Source organism: Terrapene carolina, unplaced genomic scaffold, assembly GCF_002925995.2.
Source record: "Terrapene carolina triunguis isolate 2854851 unplaced genomic scaffold, T_m_triunguis-2.0 Scaffold68, whole genome shotgun sequence".
Taxonomy (NCBI): Eukaryota; Metazoa; Chordata; order Testudines; family Emydidae; genus Terrapene; species Terrapene triunguis.
Genome location: NW_020664419.1, coordinates 10,363,905 through 10,389,476, shown reverse-complemented (window position 1 = coordinate 10,389,476; position 25,572 = coordinate 10,363,905). Strand labels below are relative to the sequence as shown.

The 25,572-nt window shown below is 45.2% G+C and overlaps 1 protein-coding gene across 1 annotated transcript in view; it reads right to left on the bottom strand.

Moving 5' to 3' along the window:
* Window positions 1-4,879: 4,879 nt before the first annotated feature.
* The window catches only part of MCM10 (minichromosome maintenance 10 replication initiation factor), a 32,340-nt gene continuing 11,647 nt past the window's right edge, over window positions 4,880-25,572 (bottom strand). Inside the window, exons 8-20 of the mRNA XM_026648641.1 lie at window positions 25,213-25,380; window positions 24,083-24,199; window positions 21,745-21,944; window positions 20,574-20,674; window positions 19,401-19,511; window positions 19,197-19,314; window positions 18,312-18,531; window positions 17,350-17,491; window positions 14,414-14,532; window positions 10,553-10,666; window positions 9,119-9,264; window positions 8,610-8,652; window positions 4,880-6,783 (exon numbers count right to left, since the gene is read on the bottom strand). Of these exons, the coding sequence (XP_026504426.1) occupies window positions 6,700-6,783; window positions 8,610-8,652; window positions 9,119-9,264; window positions 10,553-10,666; window positions 14,414-14,532; window positions 17,350-17,491; window positions 18,312-18,531; window positions 19,197-19,314; window positions 19,401-19,511; window positions 20,574-20,674; window positions 21,745-21,944; window positions 24,083-24,199; window positions 25,213-25,380 (1,683 nt within the window). The 3' untranslated portion in view covers window positions 4,880-6,699. The remainder of the gene's footprint in view (window positions 6,784-8,609; window positions 8,653-9,118; window positions 9,265-10,552; window positions 10,667-14,413; window positions 14,533-17,349; window positions 17,492-18,311; window positions 18,532-19,196; window positions 19,315-19,400; window positions 19,512-20,573; window positions 20,675-21,744; window positions 21,945-24,082; window positions 24,200-25,212; window positions 25,381-25,572) is intronic.

The window sequence follows — 25,572 nt, the reverse complement described above, 5'->3', positions numbered from 1 at the left end:
GAAAAAGGAGGAGGTGTTGCCTTACATATCAAAAATGTACACACTTGGACTGGGATTGAGATGGAAATAGGAGACAGACTTGTTGAAAATCTCTGGGTAAGGTTAAAAGGGGTAAAAACAAGAGTGATGTCATGGTAGGGATCTACTACAGACTGCCTAACCAGGAAGAAGAAGCTGGATGAGACTTTTTTTAAACAACTAACAAAATCATTCAAAGCACAGGACTTGGTGGTGATGGGGGACTTCAGATACCCAGACATCTGTTGGGAAAATAACACAGCAGGGCACAGATTATCCAACAAGTTCTTGGAATGTATTGGAGACCATTTTTTATTTCAGAAGATGGAGAAAGTCACTAGGGGAGAGGCTGTTCTAGATTTTATTTTGACAAATAGGGCAGAATTGGTTAAGAATTTGAAAGTGGAAGGCAGCTTGGGTGAAAGGGATCATGAAATCTGGGAAAGAGAAGTCTGAGAAAGGATATGATAACAGTTTTCAAGTATGTTACAAGGAGGAGGGGAGAAAAATTGTTCTTAACCTCTGAGGATAGGACAAGAAGCAATGGGCTTAAATTGCAGCAAGGAAGGTTTAGGTTGGGCATTAGGAAAAACTTCCTAACTGTCAGGGTGGTTAAGCAGTGGAATAAACTGCCTTGTGGAATCTCCATCATTGGAGATTTTTAAGAGCAGGTTACACAAACACCTGTCAGGGATGCTCTAGGTAATACGTAGTCCTGCCATGAGTGCAGGTGACTGGATTAGATGACCTCTCGAGTTCCCTTCCAGTCCTATGATTCTATGAAATGATAGAGTTCATGATTCTAAGGAATAGTCCATCACGGATGATGATGATGATATTGTCGCAATTCTCATCTCTGGCTATGCATATGATTCCAATGTTCGATCCCTGATACAGAGTCAGCTGCACGGAGGGCATGGGAAGTCCAGGTCTATGATGTTTGATGATGCAGCTCTGTGGCACCTTTCATGTGCAGTCTGGAGATGATTTTGTCGCTCACGCTCAAACCTGTTAGATGCTGATCTGGTCAGATACTGCCAGTGAGTCCTGTTCTGAGCCATTTGCTCGAGTTCTTTGAGATTGATGCCAGCCCACTGGAGACTGCTCTTCAGGTTATCTTTGAAGCGCTTATGCGGATGACCCTTCTTTCTTTGGCCCTGACTGAGCTCCCCATACCAGATCTGTTTTGGGAGACAGTGGTCTTCCATTCTGATGACATGTCCGGTTCAATCTAAGTTGTGCTCTCAGTAACATTTCCTCAATGCTGGTTGTGTTTGCTCTCTCAAGGACCTTAATATTGGTCACTCTGGCCTGACAGCGAATGCCCATTATTGAGCGGAGGGAACACATGTGAAATTGCTCAAGCTGTTTAATGTGCCGACTATAAAGAGTCCACATCTCAGAACCACACAGGAGAGATGTTAGAACCACTGCACTGTAGATCTTCAATTTGGTGGAGAGATGAATGTTGTGTTGGTTAAGGACTTTTGTTTGGAGTTGGCCAAGGGCCTGGCTGTCTTTACTATTTCTGGAGGCGATTTCCTTATTAAGGGAACTGGCACTAGAGATGGTACTGTCCAAATACTTGAACTGATTCACATTTTTCAGCTGTGTGCCTTGGATGGAGATGGCTGGTGCTGGGGCATTGGAATGAGGTGCTGGTTGGAACAAGACCTCTGTCTTCCTGAGACTGATGGTGAGGCCAAAGAGCTGGGATGCTTCAGAAAAGCTATCAACAAAGACCTGTCTATGGGCCATCAAGGCACAGTCATCTTCAAAAAGTGCCTTGATGACAAGTCTTGGTCTTAGCATCTTGGTCTTTGCATTGAGTCTTTGAAGATCAGAGGGAGGCATCGAGTCAGTAGCAGATATGTATCCCCCATTCCAAGTCCCTTGTGGCATGACTGAGGATACAGGCAAAGAACAAGTTGAACAGCACTGGAGCAAGTACACAGCCTTGCTTCACTCCATTTGAGATTTCAAATATGTCAGAAGAGTCAGCATTGGACAGTACTTGCACTGTCATGTGGTCAAGGAAAAGACGGATGATTTGTATGAACCTTCTTGGGCAGCCCAGTTTATAGCCCATAGACCCTCTCTGTTGACTGTATCAAAAGCTTTGGTCAAGTCAATAAAAACTGCATACAGATCCATAGGAAACCACGTCAAATTACGAATATAAACAAATAACGCAAGTATGTAGGAACAAAATAAGAAAGGCGAAGGCACACAAGGAGATCAAATTAGCTAGAGACATAAAGGGTAACAAGAAAATATTCTACAAATGCATTACAAGCAAGAGGAAGACCAAGGACAGGGTAGGCCACTTACTCAATGAGGTGGAAAAAAAACAACAAAAAATGTGGAAATGGCAGAAGTGCTATATGACTTTTGTGTTTCGGTTTTCACCATAAAAGTTAGTAGCGATTGGATGTCTAACATAGTGAATGCCAGTAAAAATGCGGTAAGATCAGAGGCTAAAATAGGGAAAGAACAAGTTAAAAATTACTTAGACAAGTTAAATGTCTTCAAGTCAGCAGGTCCTGATGAAATGCATCCTAGAATACTCAAGGAGTGACTGAAGATATCTGAGGCATTTAGCAATTATCTTCAAAACGTCATGGAAGACAGGAGAGATTCTAGAGGACTGGAAAAGGGCAAAATATAGTGCCAATCAATAAAAAGGGGAAAAAGGATAACCCTTCAGTACCCAGAAAGATAATAGAGCAAATAATTAAGCAATCAATTTGCAGACACCTTGAAGAAAATAAGGTGATAAGTAACAGTCAGCATGGATTTGTGAAGAATCAATCATGACAAACCAACCTAATAGCTTTCTTTGACAGTGTAACAAGCCTTGTGGATAGAGGGAAGCGGTAGATGTGGCATATCTTGACTTTAGTAAGGCATTTGATACTGTCTTGCATGACCTTCTCATAAACAAACTAGGGAAATACAACCTAGATGAAGCTATTATAAGGTGGGTGCATAACTGGTTGGAAAACCATTCCCAGAGAGTAGTTATCAGTGGTTCACACTCAAGCTGGAAGGGCATATTGAGTGGGGTCCCGCAGGGATCAGTTCTGGATCCAGTTCTCTTCAATATCGTTATCGATGATTTAGATAATGGCATAGAGCAGGGGTCGGCAACCTCTGGCACGCGGCTTGCCAGGGTAAGCACCGTGGCGGGCCGGGCCAGTTTGTTTACCTGCCGCGTCCGGAGGGTTCGGCCGATCGCGGCTCCCACTGGCCACAGTTCGCTGTCCCAGGCCAACGGGAGCGGTGGGAAGCCGGGGCCAGCACATCCCTCAGCCCACGCCGCTTCCCGCAGCCCCCATTGACCTGGGACAGCGAACCACGGCCAGTTGGAGCCGCAATTGACCGAACCCTCCGGACGAGACAGGTAAACAAACTGGCCCGGCCCACCAGGGTGCTTACCCTGGTGAGCCGCGTGCCAGTGGTTGCCAACTCCTGGCATAGAGAGCACACTTATAACGTTTTGTGGATGATACCACGCTGGGAGGGGTAGCAAACTGTAGAAATGGGTCTGAAGTAAATAGGATTAAATTCAATAAGGACAAATACAAAGTACTTCACTTAGGAAGGAACAATCAGTTGCACACATACAAAATGAGAAATGGCTGCCTAGGAAGGAGTACTGCAGAAAGGGATCTGGGGGTCATAATGGATCATAAGTTAATATGAGACAACAGTGTAACACTGTTGCAAAAAAAAGCAAACATTTCTTACCCCTTTTGGTGCAGATCATTTAGGGCCTGATCCAAAGGCCATTGAAGTCAATGGGAGTCTTAGTACTTTTACCCTGAAGGATACCACTAGATGAATGTTTATAATTATTACTGAGCTGATTTAACAGGACTTATCAGTTGAATATCTGATAACATGGTCCAAACAAAGAAATCTCTGTGCTTGCAGATATTAATTAATCCCTACCACACCTCTATGATTGAGGTATGTTATCCTCCATAGAGAGGGGAAGACAGAGGTTAAGTGACTTGGACTCGGCCACATAGCAAGGTGAATTAGAACCAAGGAGTTCATGCCTGCCAGGCCCCACTCACTCCACTAGAACAAGGTTTTCTAACCCCTTTCTCACCCAGACCAAATTGACAGTCGTCATTTCTTGCTGTGACCCACAATCCTTTGCAGCCACAAAGTGGATCGGTTACAAACCGATCCACTAACCCAGTGGCCTGTTGTGAGTGGACCCAGTTGCTGGGTCCCACATGCTTCCAAGCCAACTGGATCTAGGCAGAGTCTAGTCACTGGTTCTAGTCCTGGGACTCTAGGGCACCTCTTGTCTGATGCCCTTCTTGAGACATGGGATGTTATCACCCAAACCCTGAAACCAGTGCCTAAGACCTCCTGATCCTTCCCTCCCCCCGCCTTGTCCAATGCTTCTGCAGGCTAAGCATGGTGCTGTGCCACATACCTATCACGTTTGTACACAGGGAATTAATATTAGTGCTCTGAGCACCACTGCGGAAATTAAATGCTCCCGTCGGAGATATTTCATTTCTTGGCTCTCTTAAAACATTCCTACCTAGGTATGTGCCTACCATGGTGATAGCAACACTAGAAGTTTGGAGAAGGAATTCTGTTTCCCCAAGAGTATAAAAGTACAGCCACCTTTGTGATGAGCTGGACCCCCTGGGATGCCACCTGGTGTGCTGGGACACCACTGAGGCAGACTTCTGCTAGCCCATGTCCCCTTTTACCTGGTCTTGCTGGGCTAGGCTCCCCAGCCTAGCTCCTTTCGTCTGTCAACCTGCCTAAAAGAATTGATCAAAAAACAAAAGCTCTTCAGGAGTTATTTATTGTAATACAAACGGTAACATTTAAACCCCTGGAGCTCTTTATTGTGCAATGTATTTACAAAGATTCCGAGAGACGCTGAAGTGTCACAATTAAATATTTACAATCGTCAATAAATGGCAGTACCCACTTGTCAGCTGTTCCACACAGTGGATTAAAGGCAATGATTCTGAACCTCATAGGATGGGCAAGACTGAAGGCGACAGCACCAACTGGGGACACTAATGGTTGCAGAGTGTACAGATAAGTCTTTATAATTCAAATTACTGACTTATCTGCATATCTTGTGCAAAAAAGGGTAATATGAGCACTTTCAACCTAGAAGTCCACTGGATACGTTAGGGTTTGTCTACATGACGGAGCCTATGCTGGCATGGAGATGTCAGTATAGCTCCCTAGCGTAGATGCAGCTTTTACATCAACAGATTTTCTGTTGGTGAAGGAACTCCACCTCCACGAACAACAGCTACATAGGACAGAAGCACTCTTCCTTTAACATAGCTGCATCAGCACTAGGGGGTTTATCGACACAGCTGTTGGTCTGGGAATGGTTTTTTCGGACCCCTGACCAACGTAGTTACGCTGACAACTTTTAAGTGTAAACCAAACCTTACGTTGTCTCTGGGAGTTTGGTCTGAACGCCTACAAATATATTCATGGTTTTAAGAATCTGACGGACCCTGATGCCACAAACCAGGGCTGCTTCCAAGGAGATTGTCAAATAGGGTAACGTTTGCCAAACACAGCCAGTACTTCTAGGGAAACTCTGCAGGAGACCTGGCATTCGGGAGCTCACGCAGCTCAGTGTGAAGCAGATAATATCCCACAAAGGCTACTTCACACATTCAGGCCCTAGGGGGTCCTAAAGACTGTGGTATTTGTATCCATTAAAAAAAATATTAAAACGCTAGAAAAAGGGTTAAAAGCTATCTAAAATAATCTGTTCTTTGTCTGCTCATTAAAGCCACTGACAAAATATTGGCTGATTCATTAAAAGAATTTAAAATTTTACCATTTTATAATTGGCACGTTCTGGGTCTGCAGTTGTAAAGATAACATGTCATCAGTCAACCCCGGGCAGCCTAGATGCATGTGGTGCAATCAGCTGGAAGGCGGGGGTGCCACTTTCAAAAGCACCTGAATGGCTTAGATGAAAGTCAAGTGCCTATGCCACTCAGGCCCTTTTGAAAACTTTACACATTAAGAACTCACACAAACAGCTTGAAATTTGCCCAGTGGATTTCTGGAAACAATGGAAAGTGTCATGCCACATCATGTACCTCTATAAGTTCAACCTGCTATATGCTGCTGCTTATGCACCCTGTAACAATGTGAGGTAATACATCCTAGGACTGGAATAGCTGAATTAAGACACCATGATGGACGTGTTCCCCATGATGGACCACTATATGAACCACAGACATGCTACAAGTACTTGGAGACTGTTTCAAAGGTCCCTCCAAGATCATAATTGTTTACATCTTACGAGTCCGGTGGGGTAGTTCTAATGAAATGTTCTACACACACACTTCAGGATCCAGAGGAAACCACTTCTTGGTTCAGATTCCATGATACTAGAGGTCTCTTCCCTAAATTAAATACTGTGAACAGCACGTTCCTAAGAATGAAGGGCATGAACAAGAAATTCACATGAGGTTTCTTCAATCAGTTTAAAAAGTTCAAAGCTGGACATTCCAATCCGTATACTGGAGGAAAGACCTTGTCCCAAGAAATCGATTGCCCTGCTTGTTTGTCGCAAAACCCAGCACTCAGTTGCTTTATGATAAACAAGTGATTAATTCGGAGACAAAAAATGAGGGGTATGTTGTGACAATCACTGGTGGATTACTTAAGGTTATTAAGAAATTTGGGTTGCTCTTCCCCTCTTGGTAAAAGCGTTTCTCCAGCAATCTTCGGACCTTTCTTCTCCTAGAAATATTAACATACAAAGGAAGATTTAAATCCAAGCTAAGCCAGCTGCAATGTATCATCATCAAAAGGGTCATGGGAGGGCTAAATTATCTGAATAAGTAGCTACATAAATCATAAAAATCATAATGTTTCAAGAGTTCCTACAGACAATCCTGCAACTGCAACCTCCCACCATGGCAGTTAAAATAAGGAACACAACACAACAAAAAGCAAAGAATAAACTAAGGATGCCAAAAAATACAGAAACGTACAATACTGAGGCATAAAAGTGGAGGTTTGGTAGTCCCATACCACGATTTTACACATGCACACTACAAAGCCTAGCGAAAACTGTGTGAGTTAAAGGGAAACCATCTAGTTAACATTCTCCCTGCTTTTTCAGTCCAAACAACATCACCATGTTAATTCATGAAAAAATGAATTTGGAAAATGAAATGGACTAGAAACTGGCTGCGAAACACAAAAGTGAAACTGACCAGTCTGTTTTCACTATCAGAACTGTTCCCTTCTTACATTTCTCCAAAACAGCATGCATAGTGAAATGTTAAAACAGAAAAAACTTAAGTATCTAAAAATCTAAAGTGTTAATTGTAAGCAAGGCAGCAATAGATTTTATGTTTACAACAGTATCATTTTTAAACTGTCAGTGACCAGAACAGGACAGCCATCTGAGCCTGGAATTCCCTGGCTTTTGTTGGTCTAAGTCAGTGGTTTTCAAACTATGGTCCATGGATCCCTGGGGGCCCACAGACTATGTCTAAGGGATCCATGAAAGGTGACTACGAAAATAAAGTTTCAGATGCCAGAAAAGGCATTCCATTTTTCGGATCAATCAGAAGTACTGTACGTGAATACCCCATCTACAGGTCAAAACCTGAAAGTGTTGTCGTTACCATAGAAGCCCACAGTTTAGTGCCCTTTCTGACACGTCAAATGCCGTGCTGAGCACATGCAACAGTTGTAACTGAACTCTGTTCAGTCGGTTTTCAGCCTAAGACTTCTATGGTAGGAGTCTGTGGACCACAGGTTGAATTTCCAAAGGGACCTGTACCTCCGTTCAAAATGTTTTAGGGGTCCGCAAATAACAAAAGGTTGAAAACCACTGGTTTAAGGTACATCTTGGAAAAACAAAGTCGTCGTAAATTTGCATTAATGTCTACGCGGAATGTACTACCCCCTTTAAGGGACAGGCAGGAGCTCACAACAAAAGCAGCCTGGCTGTAATCAGGGGGGCTTTCCCTAGGGCTGGCCTCTTTAAACAGGATAAGGAAGCTGAACTGGGGCGAGAGGACTAGAAGCATTGCAGGCTGCAATGGGTGGGTCGTGCTCTCTCTCAGGGTCCCAGAGACCAGCCTGACCAAGCTCAGAGACTGCTTTGTGGACTTGCAGTTTGGGAGCTCTGAGCCAGCATCCTGAGGGAGGCCGTATGATCTGCTATTACAAATGCTCCTTCCATTTTGTTAGTGTTTGGCTTCCCCTCGCCCGTGAATTTACTGACGCCAATCGGAGAAAGTAATGCTGGGCACATCTGCAGCACCATCCCCGGCCATAAGGGGGCGTACAGTGATGGCACGGGCCTTTTACCATTCAACATATGGACAAGTCAGACTCCACATCATTCCACCTCAGATACTTCAGGAGGAGTGGAAGACTTTACATCTTACCATAGCGTGTGGAGGTTTGGGCTCTGGCTATTTTTTAAATAGAGAAGCTGTCCCCTTCTCAGACAGCTCATATTAGTGCCAAAGCAAAGCTTGGGAAAACCCACTAACAAAAGCAGCCCAGTTCCCACAGTGCAACAGAAAGCTCTGGCCCAGGCTTACCTTGAGCATTCCATCGCGTTCCCATTTGAAGAGGCCACAGGCGCTGAAAGAGGAAGATGGAGTGTTAGGGCTTGTCTTCATGTACAGCGGTGCAGCTGTCGCCGTTTAATGAAAACGCTACTACACCGACAGGAGAGTCTCCCGTCAGCATAGTTAATCCACCTCCACGAGAGGCGGTAGCTGTGTCGGTGGGAGAAGCTGTCCCGCCCACATAGTGCTGTCTTCACCGGGAGGTTGGGTGGGGATAACTGCATTGCTCGGAGTTGTAGACTTTTCACACCCCTGAGCGATGTAGTTATACTGATATAAGTTTGTAGTGTAGATTTGGGGTTAGTTTGGTGCCCTGTACAGAGGATCTCTAGCTAACCCAAATCCCTCCCATAATGCTTATCAGCAGGGGGTGACGGTTTTGGGCATTAGCATATGCTAATGTTACTGGGATAAAGTGTCCTCAGATTATTGGTTGGTGCAACTGAACCTGCCAACATATTGCAGGGAGCCCCTCCTACCTGCAGGGCTTTTTCGGTAGCCTGTCAAGAGATAAGGCTCTGTTTCCACAGGGACACTTGAAGAATCGCTTGACACCATCATGCCAGTGGTATTCATGATTCTCCTTCACACACGTCTCTAGGAGCTTGAAATAGGTGTATTTACACTGCAAGGAGAGAGAGAGAGAGAGAGAGAGAGAGAGAGAAAGAAACACTATGGGTATGTCTACACTACAGGATTAATCCGAATTTAGATAATTCGAATTTGGGAAACAGGTTGTATAAATTCGATTGTGCGCGGCCACACTAAGCACCTTAATTCGGTTTTAAACCACATTAATTCGGTGGTGTGCGGCCACACTACCCCATTAACTTAAACACAGTAATTCGGTGGTGTGCGTCCACACTAACCCTAATTCGAATTAACAAAATCGATTTAGGCTCTACTCCGTTCGTCGAGGTGGAGTACAGAAATCGATTTAAAGGGCCCTTTAATTCGAATTAACTGGCTCTGTAGTGTGGACGGGTGAAGGGTTAATTCGGATTAAGGCAGCTAAATCCGAATTAAAGTCCTAGTGTAGACCAGGCCTGTGAGAGAAGCAGAGACACTATAAGTGAAAGAAGTGTTATTCTGCTGTCCAAGGAGAACAGTGTTCATTCATGATCAGCAGGATGCTCCCCCACCTCCTGTTCTTGCATGCCCAGAGAGAATGGCCCACTTGATAAGATCACTGCCTCCAAACCCTTCCCATTCTGCCCCTCTCTCTTCTTCACTACCACCTTTTGTCATGTTTGGCCCAATTCCCTGCAAAGTGCAGAGTACAGATAGCCTTCTGTGTAGCTATAGACAGATAGGAGAGAAAGTATGTCAGCGGTTCAAACTATTCAGGCAAGAAGAAACTTCCCCCTGCCCCATGGCATTTTAAATGATGGTAAAACACCACCTCTGCCTTCCGAATGGAGCCACTGAAATGCAGATTAAAGAATCTCGTCGTTAGGATGCCTTTTGCTATGTTCCAAGGCACCTGAGCTCATTCTTCACCCAGTCCTAGAATACTCCAGAGTCCAGTACAAAGTTTCAGACTGGCAAGAATTATGGGAGACTATCAAGTCTGATCTAAGTGAAACAACCTGGTAATCAGTTGCTGGGAAGCAGATCTTCCCCAGAGTGACTTATGTGCTGGGAACCCATTGGCACACAAAGGGGCACTTCACTTTGCTTTTGGAAATCTCAAATGCAATACCAAAGTCTGTGCTATTTCACCAAAGCTCTAACTCCCTCAAAATCACTCACCGCTCCAGCTGGTATAATCAAGAATGTTCATAAGGATCAAGTAGTTTTCTTGCTAATCACCAATCCAGGCTTCAGCAGAGATAGCAGCTAAACGCCTCACTCAAATCCAATTCAAACCAGTCTGCATGCTCCACGCCCCTTCCTGCTCCAGGGTCACTCACCGTTTTGCACGTCACAACCCGACACTTCACTTCTTTAATGTTCTTCATCTTCTCTTCCAGTTGTTCTTTTTTCACCAGAGGTTCAAAGTAGCGTTCCTGCAGCTCAGCCTCAGCCTGCCAGAGCACAAGAGAGGCACTGTCGTCTGATATGCAAACAGCACACCTAGAAACAGTGCACGCAGTTCCACATCTAGTGGGTTGGCCAGGACAGCTACATACTGCCCCGGAGAGACTGAAATCTCTGAAAGACAGATGAATGTTCAGAAGCTCCAAATAATCCATTTCGTGTGTGCTCCTTGTATGAAAAAGTACAGTATATAATGCACACGCTGCACTTCACCCACTGCTGAAATGCAGCCATCTCCCAGGTAGAGCTCTTAAACAGCATCTGAGAGAACACACAACTTGGGTACAGTACTCACTTCTGTACTGAAGTGTAAAGTGCAGGGAGGCATGCAGGATGACCTGAACTGGGATTTGCCCAGGCCGCCATAGTCAGCATTCAGACTCTTACAAATAGTGCCGTGAGATCTTTACTGATTAGTATCTTTGGTTTACACATCTCAAGCCACACAGTGCCCCTCACAGCATCCTGAGGAGTTGTTACAGTAGTGTTACCTAGGGAGGTGGTGGAATCTCCATTCTTAGAGGTTTTTAAGGCCCAGCTTGACAAAGCCCTGGCTGGGATGATTTAGTTGGGGTTGGTCCTGTTTTGAACAGGGGGTTGGACTAGATGACCTCCTGAGGTCTCTTCCAACCCGAATCTTCTATGATTCTATGATACTGACTCAGAGGAAAGAGCGCCATCTACTGGATCGCCTGTACCACTGCCCACAAAGGCTTGGAAGGAGGCCACATGGATGGAGCGTGGGTGGGGAGCAAGCCAGACTGGAGGAAGAGGAGGAGGGCCACAAGCTGATGTTCTGTTAGTACAGAGTGCATGTCAGGCAGGTGGGGACAGACAGGGTGCTAGATGGCAGCTAACTGCAGAAGAGTGAGTAAAGGGAAACAGGGACCGAGGCTGACAAGGTGTAAATGCCCTCGTACCAAGAACTAGTCCGGCTTTGGTGTTTCAAGTCTCTGGCTCTGACTTCAGATCAAATTTGATCAGTTTAGAAGTAAAAAGACAGGGAGTGGGTCAAATCCTCCTCTCCGGGTAAATCTACGCTGCTGCTAGAGGTGTAATTTCCAGCGTAGGCAGACACTCCTGCACTAGCTTTGATCAAGTCAGCGCTATAAACATAGCAGTGCAGCCACCATGGCATGGGCCAGCTGCTCGAGTACACACCTAGGGTCTCAGACAGGACTGTATGCGGGGTGGCAAGCCCATCCCGCCACAGCTACCCTGCTATTTTTAGCATGCTAACTCGATCAAAGCTTGCGGGGGAATGTCTACCTGAGCTGGAAGTTACAGCTCCAGCCGCAGTGGAGACACACCCGCAGTGTAGACCCAAAGTTCAGCGGAGATATTCCAGATTTACACCAGTAGCAGAGCAGAATTTGGAGCTATGCGAAGTCAGCCTGGGCTCTCAAAAGCCTTGTCTGCCACAGCAGAGAATCACACAACTGCAACCAGCACTGTTGGGATTGAGCCAGTGCAAACTGCAATACTGCACGGTGGTCACACTAGCCATTCTGCTTCACGCACACTGCCACTTACAGGGCCGGCTCCAGGCACCAGCGCAGCAAGCAGGTGCTTGAGGCGGCCAAGGGGAAGGGGCGGCACTCGGCTCTTCAAAGGCGGGTCCCTCGGTCCCTCTCGGAGGGAAGGACCTGCCGCCGAAGTGCCACCGAAGAAGAAAGTGGCACGGTGGAGCTGAAGTGCCGCCGATCGCGGCTTTCCCCCGCCGCTTGGAGCAGCAAAAACCCTGGAGCCGGCCCTGGCCACTTACAATGCTCCCTGCCGGCGCTGCAGGGCACAGGGGCATTGCACCTGTCCCACAACGTCTAGGCCAGCACCCTGGAGCAGATTCACGATGGTTTGCTCCAGGGGGTGCCTCAACTGCTCTGTCTTGCATAATAATGCGCTGGTTGTAGTCACTCCTCAAAGCAAAGCTGCATTTCAGGGTGTCTAAGTGTATATGCTATATGGGGGCACTGAACATTCAGCATCTCAGGAACACTTGCAGGATTGTGCTAGGGACAACAAAGGGAAATGAGAATTCTTATTCAAAAAGCTATTAGGTCCCAGAGCAGTTACTAGCCTTTAACAATAAATTAAAAAAATCAGGACTTGTAGATTCACACTGAGACTAAACTGGTCTTTAGAACAGAAGATGTCAATTTTACAAAATAAATATAAAGATTAAAAATATTCTATTGTGCAAATATGCTGATTTTAAATCAGAATAGGGCTGTGTAAAGCATTCTGAGCTCCTCCCATGAATAATAATAATAATAATAAAGCTATAACTACGCTAAGAATTATAACCAATGTGAGCATCTCACTTATTACACACACCTTTGCAACTGTGTCTTAAAGGGACACTGTCAAGTTAAAAATCTAAAGTCTTGGTGTTATCACCCCATCTAATATTAAATCCTCACAAGCTGGAGGATTCTCTGCGACTTGAAGTCTTTAAATCACGATCTGGAGACTTCAACAGCTGAGATAAGGGAAATTGGGTGGGTCAGCTTTTGTGGCCTGCATCATGCGGGAGGGAGGTCAGACTAGATGACCATAATGGTCCCTTCTGACCTTAAAGTCTATGAGTATAATTTAGATATTTAATAGCTGTGTTTTCATTGGCTTTTTGCACCTCATGCAGCTTGAACAATGATGCTAGACTAGTCCGTTTCACCTCCTAGCTTTCATATATTATACTCCTGGGGGAATTCTGCACCAAAATATTAAAAATTCTGCACACAATATTTTAAAATTCTGCATATTTTATTTGTCAAAATAACACAATATAATCACACCAGTTTCAATTATTTTGGTAATTTATTTCAAAATACCTGTCAGCAACTATGTCAGACACAAAACATCATTCCCCTAGGAGTAGAGAGTTAAAGAAACTCCTATGACAACCTAGTTCCTGTTTCTCTGCCCCCTCCCCTCCAGAGCCCAGCTGAGGGACCAGACACCCACACACCCTCCACCAGAGCCCAGCTGCGGGGTACCCCCCCAGCCCAGACACCTGCATCCCCTACCTCCCAAAGCGCAGCCACGGGGCAGCCCCCAGAGCCCAGACACCTGCACCCCCTACCCCCCAGAGCCCAGCCACGGGGCAGTCCCCAGAGCCCAGACACCTATACCCCCTCCCCCCTCCCCAGAGCACAGCCGTGGGGCAGCCCCCAGAGCCCAGACACTTGCACCCCCTCCCCCCAGAACCCAGCTGCAACCCCCACCCCGAGCCCAGACACTTGCACCCCTCCTTCCTCTGAGCCCAGCCGCAGCCTTCCCAGCTCAGAGACTCGCACCGACCTCCTCCCAGAACTCAGCTGTGCCCCCCCAACCCAGACACCCACACTCCATCTTCCCCCAGAGCCAAGCTGCGGGCACCCGCCCAGACACCCTCATCCCCTACCCCCCAGAGCCCAGTCGCAGGGCATATCCTCCAGCCCAGACACTCACACCTCTTTGCCCCCAGAACCCAGCCACATTCTGCATTGTGCAGTGGCGCAGAATTCCCCCAGGAGTAATATTCACACAATGCTGCAGTGTCTACAAGGGAATGTGGAAATTCAAACAAACGGATTTCACTGGAATTTTTTTAAATTGTGGAAACGTTTCTATTCAATGTATATTTTGTAAAAGCTCATGTACCCCTCACCTAGGTTTGGACGTTAGAGTGTCTAATTATTTGTAATGATCCTGAACTTTAACTCTCATTGCAAGTATATGTACAAAGCACTTACCTCCTTAAGGACGCCCACGTGCTTGGACTTGGCATTCAGGATTTTCTGGAACTCTTCAGACTCCAGATATGCCAGCTGTTCTCGACGTTTCTTTTGGGCAGGTTCTAGTTCATCTACAGCTAGAGAAACAAGACAGGTTTGCTGTTTGTGCCACTGGGTGAGTTTAAAATCATGCTCTGCTTTCTAAGCATAACCATCCTTTTGTACTTTACAAACAACAAGAACTTGAAGCGATGTCTCAAGTTGTATGAAATAATATTTTGGAAAGGAGAAGTGAATGAGAATAGGATGTGTAATTAGTGCAGTAGCTACAGATCTTAGGCCAAATTCCAATCCGGTCACAAGAGAAAATAAAATGCTACTAACAATGTCAGCTTCCTCTTCTGCAGATCTCAAAACACTTTACAAACAGTTAAGCTTCACAACACTTTTATGAGATTGGTATTATTCCCATCATACAGATGGGAAAACTCAACCAGAGGTTAAGTGACTTACCAGAATTCACACAGCAAGTCAGTAGCAGAGCTGGAAGGAAAAGCTAGGAATCACTCTCACGCTGTAGCCACCAAATCACTTTCCTTGATGAGATTTAGCCAAGTATGCAATTTGCGTACAATTACAAATACTATAAAACCTTGAGGCAACGGGAGGAAAACAGGCCTAGAACAGCAGGTAGTAGATAATGTTTTCACCCCTCAGCTCACAGAGAGCCGGATTCCTTGCCCGAGTAGGATCAAAGCCCAGTGTATTCTGTACCAAGCTGGACCTAAATTCTGCAGTATTATCCCTGGATTCTGCAGAACATTGGTGCAGCAGACTAGAAATTCTGCAGCAGCCTCATTAAAATGAAGAGGCTTGTAACCAATTAACTATGAAGGTCAATCAGGATATCAGAGCGCCTGTTACCTATTGGGATAGTCAGTTTATGATAAGCCCACATTTGCAATATGCTGCACTGCTGACAGCCAGCAGCATTGGGGAAGTTGTTTGGGGAGAGTGGGGAGCAAGCTGAAGATGATACTGAAGAAGCCAGGGGAAGTGCTGTGGGGTAAGTAAAGCAGCAGGAAGTATTTCTGATAAAATGATCAACAGCAAAGTAGTCAGCAGTAGTGACATTTACAATCATGCCTAACTGACTTAGGAGCACAATTCCCTTTGCCTTTCAAAGAGACTTGTGCATACCCCATTCATCATGATGGATTGTTAACTCTGAAAACTAAGGATGACATTTTAGGATGGGATTAGGAGATTTAGGAAAAGAAGCCTCTCAGAGTCCGTGGGACTCCTGCTCCTACGTCAGTTGGGCACAATTGGAATTCCCAGCCTAAATTGTCATCTCTTGATTTCAGCGGTAACACTCCATTGTGACAAATGGAGCAGTGTGCACTTCAGGGAAACAGGGAGAATATTTCTCTCACAGGACGACTGTGAGACATTATACAACACTTTGCTCTGCTAGAACATCTTCCAGCCAACGATTGCAACATACCGTAGGTATATCTCCATATAAAAAGTATCTCATAGAGCTGGAAGGGACCCTGAAAGGTCATCAAGTCCAGCCCCCTGCCTTCACTAGCAGGACCAAGTACTGATTTTGCCCCAGATCCCTAAGTGGCCCCCTCAAGGATTGAACTCACAACCCTGGGTTTAGCAGGCCAATGCTCAAACCACTGAGCTACCCCTCCCCCCTTGATATGTTCATGAATAAATACGTTGATGTTTCTACAGTGCTCTCAGCTCTTGCATCATATATGATCCAGGAGCACTTAGTAACTTAATACACATTTAAAAAAAAAAAAAAAATCACAACTAGAGATCATGACTAGGTTAAAGATTTAAAACCAGAATTACAAATTTTGTGTTTCTATTCCTTCCAACAGCAGAAAATCCAACAACACTCATCCTATTTTTAATTTTTTTTAAAAAATTCTGGGCACGATCTCTGACAGATTAAATCTAACAGAATGCTGAGTATTTAAAGGTAGTGATCCAATACCATTTCAGATACATTTTATAATGCAACAGGACAATTGGAAAGATAATATTGATATCTATTTTAATAGTCCACTCCGAGTGGAATTTCCACTATTAGATAAAAAGGGAAATCGCTGAGCTACTGTTCCACATAATGCAAAATGAGCAAACCGAACTCGGAAGGAAAGAGCACTGCTTTTATACAGAAGCCCAGTTATTTGCTGCTTTATTATTATTTAGATTGCATGATATTGGGCAAGTCCTTTAGGCCTGGTCCACACTACCCCCCCCACTTCGGACTAAGGTACGCAAATTCAGCTACGTTAATAACGTAGCTGAATTCGAAGTACCTTAGTCCGAACTTACCGCGGGTCCAGACGCGGCAGGAAGGCTCCCCCGTCGATGCCGCGTACTCCTCTCGCCGAGCTGGAGTACCGGCGTCGACGGCGAGCACTTCCGGGATCGATCCGGGATCGATTTATCGCGTCTAAACCAGACGCGATAAATCGATCCCAGAACATCGATTGCCTGCGGCCGGACCCTCCGGTAAGTGTAGACGTACCCTTAGTCTCACTTCCCTATCTGTGAAACTGAGTCAGACTTCCCTCCCTCGGGAGGGTGCTGGGAGGATAAATTCATGAATGTTTGGGAGGTGCTAAGGTACTATGGTGATGGGAGCCATAGACGATGAATATACGAGGCTGGAGCTATTGAAGCCTAGAGCTTTCAGGGTCTGTCTCCATAGCAGCAGGATACCCATCATGGAATTAGGCCTTTTAAAATCAGGTTTAAAACCTATTTTAGTTCCAAATCTCTTTGACCCAGTGTATGATTTTAGTTACAAAAGTAATTCATCAGCAGCTGCTGAGCTTAACATAGTCAGTCATAAGGCACCTGGTGATACTTGGAAGGTAGTGTGTACAACGCACTCACTTTTTAAAGTCAGTTCTGTGCTTTCATACCTTGTGATGAGGGGATGTTTTTCTCAACTCTCTCCGTGATCTCCAGAACATCGGCAAGATCAGATCGTTTCCGTTTAACACTGTTTGGGTTGGTTTTATTGAGGATTTGGCCTTTTGCTCGCAGTTTGTTTATAGCAGCCAACTAGAAAATGGAAACTAAATGTTAACGTTGAACACACGTATCCAAGGTCACACATTCCTAATTCCAAGGCAGATGGGAAAATGTCAACTGGAAGAGGCAATAAGGTGTTCTAGACTGAGCATGGGCATCCCAACCAAATTCTAATCCCAACTCTGCCATTTCCTAGTAGTGGAGCCTTTGTCAAATCTCCCAACCTCTGACTCAGTTTCCCAATCTGTAAAATGAGGCTGATAATTTTCATTGGCGTGTTACGGAGTTACATGTCTGAGATCCAAACAAAGATGCTGCACAAGATAGAGAGGAGCAAGAAAAAAGAAAATTGCATTTTCAAAGCAGCAAGGAAACATCATTGGAGATTTCTGTATAAATCACTCTAATAACTGGGCACTAAAAGAAACTTGCAGATAAGAACATAAGAATGGCCGTACTGGGTCAGAGCAAAGGTCCATTCAGCCCAGTATCCTGTCTACCAACAGTGGCCAATGCCAGGTGCCCCAGAGGGAGTGAACCTAACAGGTAATGATCAAGTGATCTCTCTCCTGCCGTCCATCTCCACCCTCTCACAAACAGAGGCTAGGGACACCATTCCTTACCCTTCCTGGCTAATAGAGATTTTCTTTAGCAGATATCCTACCACTTTGAATATTTACAAAAAGCCATACTAGTAGCATGTGTCTTGGACACTAAGAGCTAATAGGAATTAGAAGCTTACAGTGGGGCACAACAGAGCTTAACAGGTTGATCTCGGAAGTCAAGGCTGCATGTTGCAACATGACCCATGTCAGGAGCTCAAAGTCTAACCAATCAAAGGGATTGTTACCTTTTTAGCTTCTGCTAAACCATTCAATTTTGGTACTGGAGGTGGAGAATCATCAAAGAAGAGGACGTCATCGCCCTCAGTGAAGCCTATCCCCAGCCTGGGTGCTTGAGGGGTTGACATTTTTGCAGCTTTGGGAAATTCAGCCCCTGGGGTTGGAGAGCGGAGCCCTGAGGAGGACGGTAAAGCTGGGCTATTGTTTTTTGTTGTATTCTGAAGAAACCTAAAAGAGGAAAAAACACTGAAGTATAGTCATAGGTCACCCTGGCAAATCAAAAAAGCTCGAAATAGTACAATTGACTTTAGAAGACATGTTGTAAGCCATTGTTCAATGAAAGAGGCCTTGCCTGTATTGCTATGGTTGCATAGCGCAGTTAGGCCGGTCAGTTTCCTTTTAATCAGAGCTCAAACCACTTTGCAAACGTTAAGGCTCAGCACAACCCTGTGAGGTAGGTAAGTCAGTCACGGAGTAGGCAGATCCCAGGAATCATAGTTCCCAGCCTCCTGCTCTAACACTCTCCCGGCTTTATCCTTTCTGGTTCTCAGGCACAATGCTGGGGCGTTTTGGCTGTTCATTGAAATAAGCCTCATGATATTCCTATCAAGTATCAGGGGGTAGCCGTGTTAGTCTGTATCTACAAAAACAACAAGGAGTCTGGTGGCACCTTAAAGACTAACAGATTTATTTGGGCATAAGCTTTCGTGGGTAAAAACCTCACTTCTTCAGATGCATTTATTTATGCCCAAATAAATCTGTTAGTCTTTAAGGTGCCACCAGACTCCTTGATGATATTCCTAGTTATATTAGGTTTTATAAAACTTTAAACCCTCCCACCCTACAGGACAGTCTGCCTGTAAAACATCAGCAGATGCTGGAGAGAGTTTTACCGCCGCTGTATATCTTCTGATCGCTTTTTTCTGGCCTCCAGCATTTGCTGCTTCTGTTGTTTGATCAGTGCTGAAGCGGAGATAGACTGGAAAGCAGATCCTTGCTTCCCTCGAACATCTGAAATAAATATACAGACACTGAGACTTGCAAGGAATGAGCCAAGGCTCTGCAAAGGGGAGTGTTACGGGAGTACCTGGACATACCTGCTGCATCTGCTTTGGCCAAGTGTTTGCAGAGGTTTCGTGCTCCAAAGGTTGGCATTGCCAACAATTCTCTGAACTCATCAGTACACGGCATGGGTCTCTTCGGCATACCTGGAGCAGCGCACAAAAAACCCAACAGACTCAGAACCAGGAAGGGAAAGGTCTGGCTTCAGCACTCACATTTAATGCATCAGACATTTCTAACAAGAGAATTGCTATGAAACATAATATTCAGTGCTCACATATTACTCTCATCTTAACAGAGGTCACAAACTAGCTTCCCCAAATCCCACCTGTTTATTTTTGGTACTTAGATGGGCCCATTACTCTAGTATCTGAGCACTTCACGATCTTTAATGTATTTATCCTCACAATGCCCCTGGGAGGTAGGGACGTGCTATTATCCCTGTTTTACAAAGGGGGAATTGAAGCAGAGGGATACTAAGTGACTTGTCCAGCATCACACAGAAAGACACCAACCGAAGCAGGCAATTGAACCAAATCTCCCAAGTCCCACACTAGTGTCCTAATCACTAGACCAGCCTTCCTCTCTACCCTGGGCGGCCCAACAAGGGCAATCCTATTTACAGAAAGGGAAACGGAGGCAGAGAGGTTAAGCGACTTGCTCAATGTCATGGAAGAAGTGTGTCAGAGCCAGGATTAGAATTCTGAGGTCCCCACCTCCCAGGACTGTGCTGGGACCACCCCAGAATGCCTCTCTTCGGGGCATACTCAATCTCCCCAGAAATCATGAACACCCTATTTCCAATGGTTTAAATCATTTGTTTTCAGCCCAGTGATTCACAACTGGAGATCTTAGAACTACCACAGTCAAGCAGTAACTTTTTCATGCTGGCCAAGGACTCGATGGTGCAAGTTCCAGACTTTGGCCAGTAATTTTCTATCCCAGAGTTATGTGCATGCGGGAGGTACAAATAATAAAAGGGAGGTACAAAACATACTCTGAAGAGAACTGGACAATCTCTGGGCACCTTTTTCCCTGCAGTTGTGATACCAGGGGGAGGAGTTTCGAATTTGGGGAAGTGAATTCAGACTGGGCATCTTTGTAACTACAGAATTTCCCAGAGGCTCTAAACTAGCTCACACATCATGGGCTCCACAGATATGTCACACAGCAGGCGGCAAGCGTGTGATGGGAAAAAAGAAAGTTACCTATTTTCTCTCTAGTTTCCTGTACAATTGCATCGGCTCCTTTTACGACCAGATTCGTGAGAGTGGTTTGTATCTTCTTCTTAGGGGCTGCAGCTGCTGCACTACAGAGACAAAACCCCACAAAAAGTGAGTGCTGCTCCAAGACATGAAGTAAAGGCTGAGGAGCAGTACTGGAGTTTGAGTATCAGCTCAGCAACTCCCCAAATGCTCCAATTACCCATCATTCACTCTGAGCAGGTGCGTCCCTCACAAGTAGGGACATTGTGCTACTGTAATCTTTTGTATCTCAAAGACTTGGGTTTCCCATTTCTGCCTAGATTTAGATATACACTTCTGAGTATTCCGGAGACACAGAGACTTTGATGAAACCTGGCTAATATTAGCTCCAGAAAAAGACAGGAGAGATTGCTACATACAGCCACACATGTCATTTAATGAGGTAATCAGGTAGCATTGTTAGGAGAATCCTAAACGTGATTTGCAAGTATTGGGCACGATCCAACTTCCACTCAAGTCAATGGGAGTCTTTCCACTGCTGACTTCACTGGGATTTGGAAAGGGTCCAATTAAGTCTCAGAACCCATGTGAAGTAGCAACCAGATACATATAGTTCACTTTGTCCACCACTCCCAGGTGCCAGGCAGTAGCTATTTAATAACACACAGCAACATCATATCATTTAGGTTAGGAAGTGAAAAAAAAACACAAGATACAGGGATATGTCATCAGAATGTAATTACCTAAGATAACATTTAGCCAGGACACAGTGGTTAAAAGTGCCCAGGGATCTTTAATGACCCTAAGTGCTCAGGACTTAAGTTTTACCCCTCCTTTGAAAGAGAGCAGCACAGCACCCCCAGCCTCAAAGTGCGGTATTGTTGTGGTAAGGATTCTGAGGTAAGAACATCACATACCGACTCATCAACACCACCTCAAGGATGGGAAGATGTTTTCCATCCAAGCACTGACTCTGCTTACCTTGGGTGGCCAGGCAGGCTCCCTGCCAAATGTGGTGTGGCTCAGAGCAGTTTGATTCCTGTTTGGTTAATTTAGTTAACCCAAAGGAATGCTGGTTTCTTAAAGCTAACTTCAGGACACACTTATACGTAGTTAGGAAGGGAATTCTGTCAAAGAGCCAAGGGCTGCAAGGAAATTAAGCAGTTTCTCTTACACTGAGGCTGCATAGGCTGCCGAAGAAACACCTCCATAGTAAAACCCATCCTGACAGAGCCTCTCCTTCAAGCTGGGATTTTTGCGAGCTATCCTTTTTGGAGCACGGCCACTGGAGAAGCTAGACTGTAAATCTGCCCGCTTTGAGCTGAGCCTCTTGTACTGGGATTGTACGTGGTACTGGCAATATTCACAGTCATTCTGAAGGAAAGAAATAAGGCAACTCTGTTATTGAAGACTAACTGGAGATTGATAGATAACATTTACCCTGAGAAAAACAACAATATCTTTTTGTAACTAAGCTGTGCTTGTACAGGCATCATGAGTCACCAACAAGTACTGAATGTGACTAACACACACACAGGCCTCTACCACTGTGGGTTGACGGCTGTTATAGTGCAGGGACCAGTCACTAGAGGGAGACAAGATCCCACACACTAATGTCTTACATATTCCCTGTTAGAATAGCTCATTCTCAAAGTCTGCAAGTCCAAGGTTTGATCTCACAGACACCTGGGTCATCAGTATATATGTGGCCATGGCTCATGACCTTCAAAGTTACATAGCTTCTTTACAAGCACAGACATGGAAGAAAAGCAACACTAAAAATGAGATGTTTCCTACAGCCATTTAAAAAAGTTTACAGACATGTTTCAATATAAATCCAGAAGAGAACAGAGATTAAAATCAGTGACTGTCCTAGTCTGTCTGTAGGGAGGGATCAATACTGTGAACAGCACCCTCCACCCATGGTGTTCATTAACTTTCCATCAAAACCGAAATAACATCATTCTCTATATGGTTCTGTGTACAGGGTTTCTAGTAGCAATAACCTCCAGATCAGGCACATTGTGCCTGTTAGCCAACAACCAGTCACCTCCTTCAGCCAGTTTAGCTGCCAGGAAATGTCCTCCCCTTGGCTCATTATTGCTGGCACTAGATGTTTATTGATGCAGTTGCAGTTTAGGATACTGCACACCCATGTCTCCATGTGCTGATGTGTAAGCACGTTCCAATGTTGTTGCAAACGTCTTATACAATTGCTGTCCTCCTCCATCTCCAAATGCTTCTACCCCACTTCCAATCCTCCTCCATTCTGCTGGTATCCTTCACGGTTCTGTACTGAGTCTGTACTCTTTTCCTTCTACACCTACCTGTGGGTGCTTGGCTCTGCTCTTATTGGGACGATTCCTCTCTCTTATCATCCCCACATCTGTCTGACCTCTCAGCCTGGATGAACTACCACCAACTCAGACGCCAGTGGAAACTAGAATATTGCCCACACCCTCCCTTCTTCACAACACTATACTCTTGATACGTGGTCTTGACATCAGAGCTGTGAGCATGTACTGAGTCTTAGTCACATGGGAACAGTTTTCAAGATGCATTTGCTTGTGTATATATCTGGGTAGAACTGAACCCAAAGATTATCAGAGGGGATGTACTCTCATAGGGTCCCTTGCAGAGATGTCAAAGCTCACATCTTAACATAGCATATGATGGCCAAAGGATATTTAGATTAGATTAAGATTTCATTTCCTCCTTCTTGACCTTACCACTTTTAATGGGGTGGCCTGCCCCTAAAGGCCTGGAGCCGGCCAGTCTCATACCATTAGCCCTGACTGCCACACCTAAGATGAGGTGTGGGGTTTAGTTAGTAGAACTAGCTGCGTTAAGAGCAGGTGAGACAAACACCTATCGGGGATGGTCTAGATAATACTTAGTTCTGCCATGAGTGCAGGGGACTGGACTAGATGACCTCTTGAGCGCCCTTCTAGTCCTACCATTCTATGATTCTCCTATAAAGACTAGCAGGAAGCTGCTGAGAAGGGGGGATGCTCACGGAGAGAGAGCCTGCAGAGTCTTTGGGCATAAGATACTTCAGCAGAGGCCTGAGACAGCAGGGAATGGCTGCAGGGAGTAAGTAGACTCCAGCAGGGAACCCTGAGTTTTCAGGGAAAAGGCTAGAGGCAGAGAAGGCCTGGGAGACCCCAAGCAGGAAGATGAGGAGTCAAGATTTGATGGGGATTTGAGAAATTTTATTTTGAATATTCTGTTAATAAATCTTGCCCGAGGGAGGTGCGTTTCTGGACTTGAGAAGAGTTTTAGCAATTTGATTGAGAGAGCCTTGAAAGATGGGGAAACTGAGGCAAGCCACCTGCAGAGCACCCGCAGGCCCATTGACACAACTAATGACATACACACAAGTTATAAGTTACGATCCAATAATAATGCACAGAATCAGAGCACTGGCTCAAAGGCACCAGCCAGATTTTCCTTCATCAGTGACCCACAACAACAACAGCTCATTGACAGCCTAGAGACTAACAGATACATACCAGGTTAACAATTTGTGTACATGGGTCACCACTCTTCTTCCTAGCTTTGCAGGTTCCCAGGTCCAGAGCTTCACCCAAAAGTAAGATCTTCTGGGGGTGATCAACAGACAAACACATCTAAAAAGAAACAGCACAAAGAGTAAACAACCCAAGGCTCAATAAACAGACTTCTGGAGAGGGGCTCGATGGGTCAAAGGATGGCAAGGAAACAGAGCCTTTGATCTCCAGGTCATTGGTTCAACTCCTGTCTAGGTTGGTAGTGACCAAATGTAATTTACCACAGGACAGCAAATTGATGGATTATGAGCCAGTAGATGGTCTCAGTCCTAATTTCTAGAGAATGTGTGTTTGCACGACAAAAGCCACCATCAAGTGGCCCGGCTGCTGGCAGTCTCCACAGAGAAGCCAAAGACTGAACAGGCATGGAGACCAAATACCTGCTCAGCCCTGAACATGGTCACCCTTGGAACAGAGCTTAGCTATATTGGTATGACTAGGCTGCATTGTTACAGACCATGCTGTATGCATTCTGTGGATAGACAGAGGGCTTCAGATGTCAGTACTGGAAGTTAGCACCTTTTACAGTTCACTTTAATTGAAAGATTTATACCAGGCTAACCCACTGTACACTGAGGGTTCAGGCTAACCCATTGTGCGCCTGTACCAGGAGGGGTGTTGGCCTTCCTCAGAAGCTGATTGGCAGTCATTGTGACAAGGGGTCAAACACCACTATATGCCCATAAATCATGTACAGGGAGAATTACTGAAAAACAGTGGCCCTAATGGAAAAGGGGGGTAAAAACTCCTAGCCTTCTGCTCAGATTGGGAAAAAGGAAAGAAAGGGGAAAAACGAGAGACCCTCTCGACATATAATCTATTTATTGTCAAGTGAGGAAAAGGAAATTCCAGCTTTATATGCTCAGGGTTCCAGGGAAACAAGACAAGGAGCTGTGGTAAGGCTGGACGTATTTTATAGACTGCATTGCAGGGTAGGATATGAATTTCCAAGCACTTTTCCTTCTGAGGGCACTGTGAATTCCATCATCAGTTGGGCAAAGTGTTTTGAAACATTTCCCAGCGACAGCCCAAATAAAATTATGAGTCCAAGAGGAAAAAAAACCCACTGTTACCTCATCCGAGCCTTCTTTAGGTTTCATGGGATTAGCATTGAGCAGCCCGATGACCATGCCTTGGTCTGTCTTCCAGTGTTCATTGTGGACATCACCAAACAAAAACAACGAGACACAGCTGTTCAGATCACGCAGGTCGTTCAGCCGCCAGATACTGAAAGTTTTGCCCTAGAACAGACATTGGTTTTCCCTTTAAGATCTTAATAAGAAAACCACTGATATTGCCCAGGCTTACAGCCATCTGCACGAAACTCGTTACTATTTTGCCTTTGTTCTCTATACTTAGCATAGGCCAGGGAACACTGTGGCAACATTATTTACTTACAAAGGTAATTGTAAAACATGTAATTGTGACCGCTG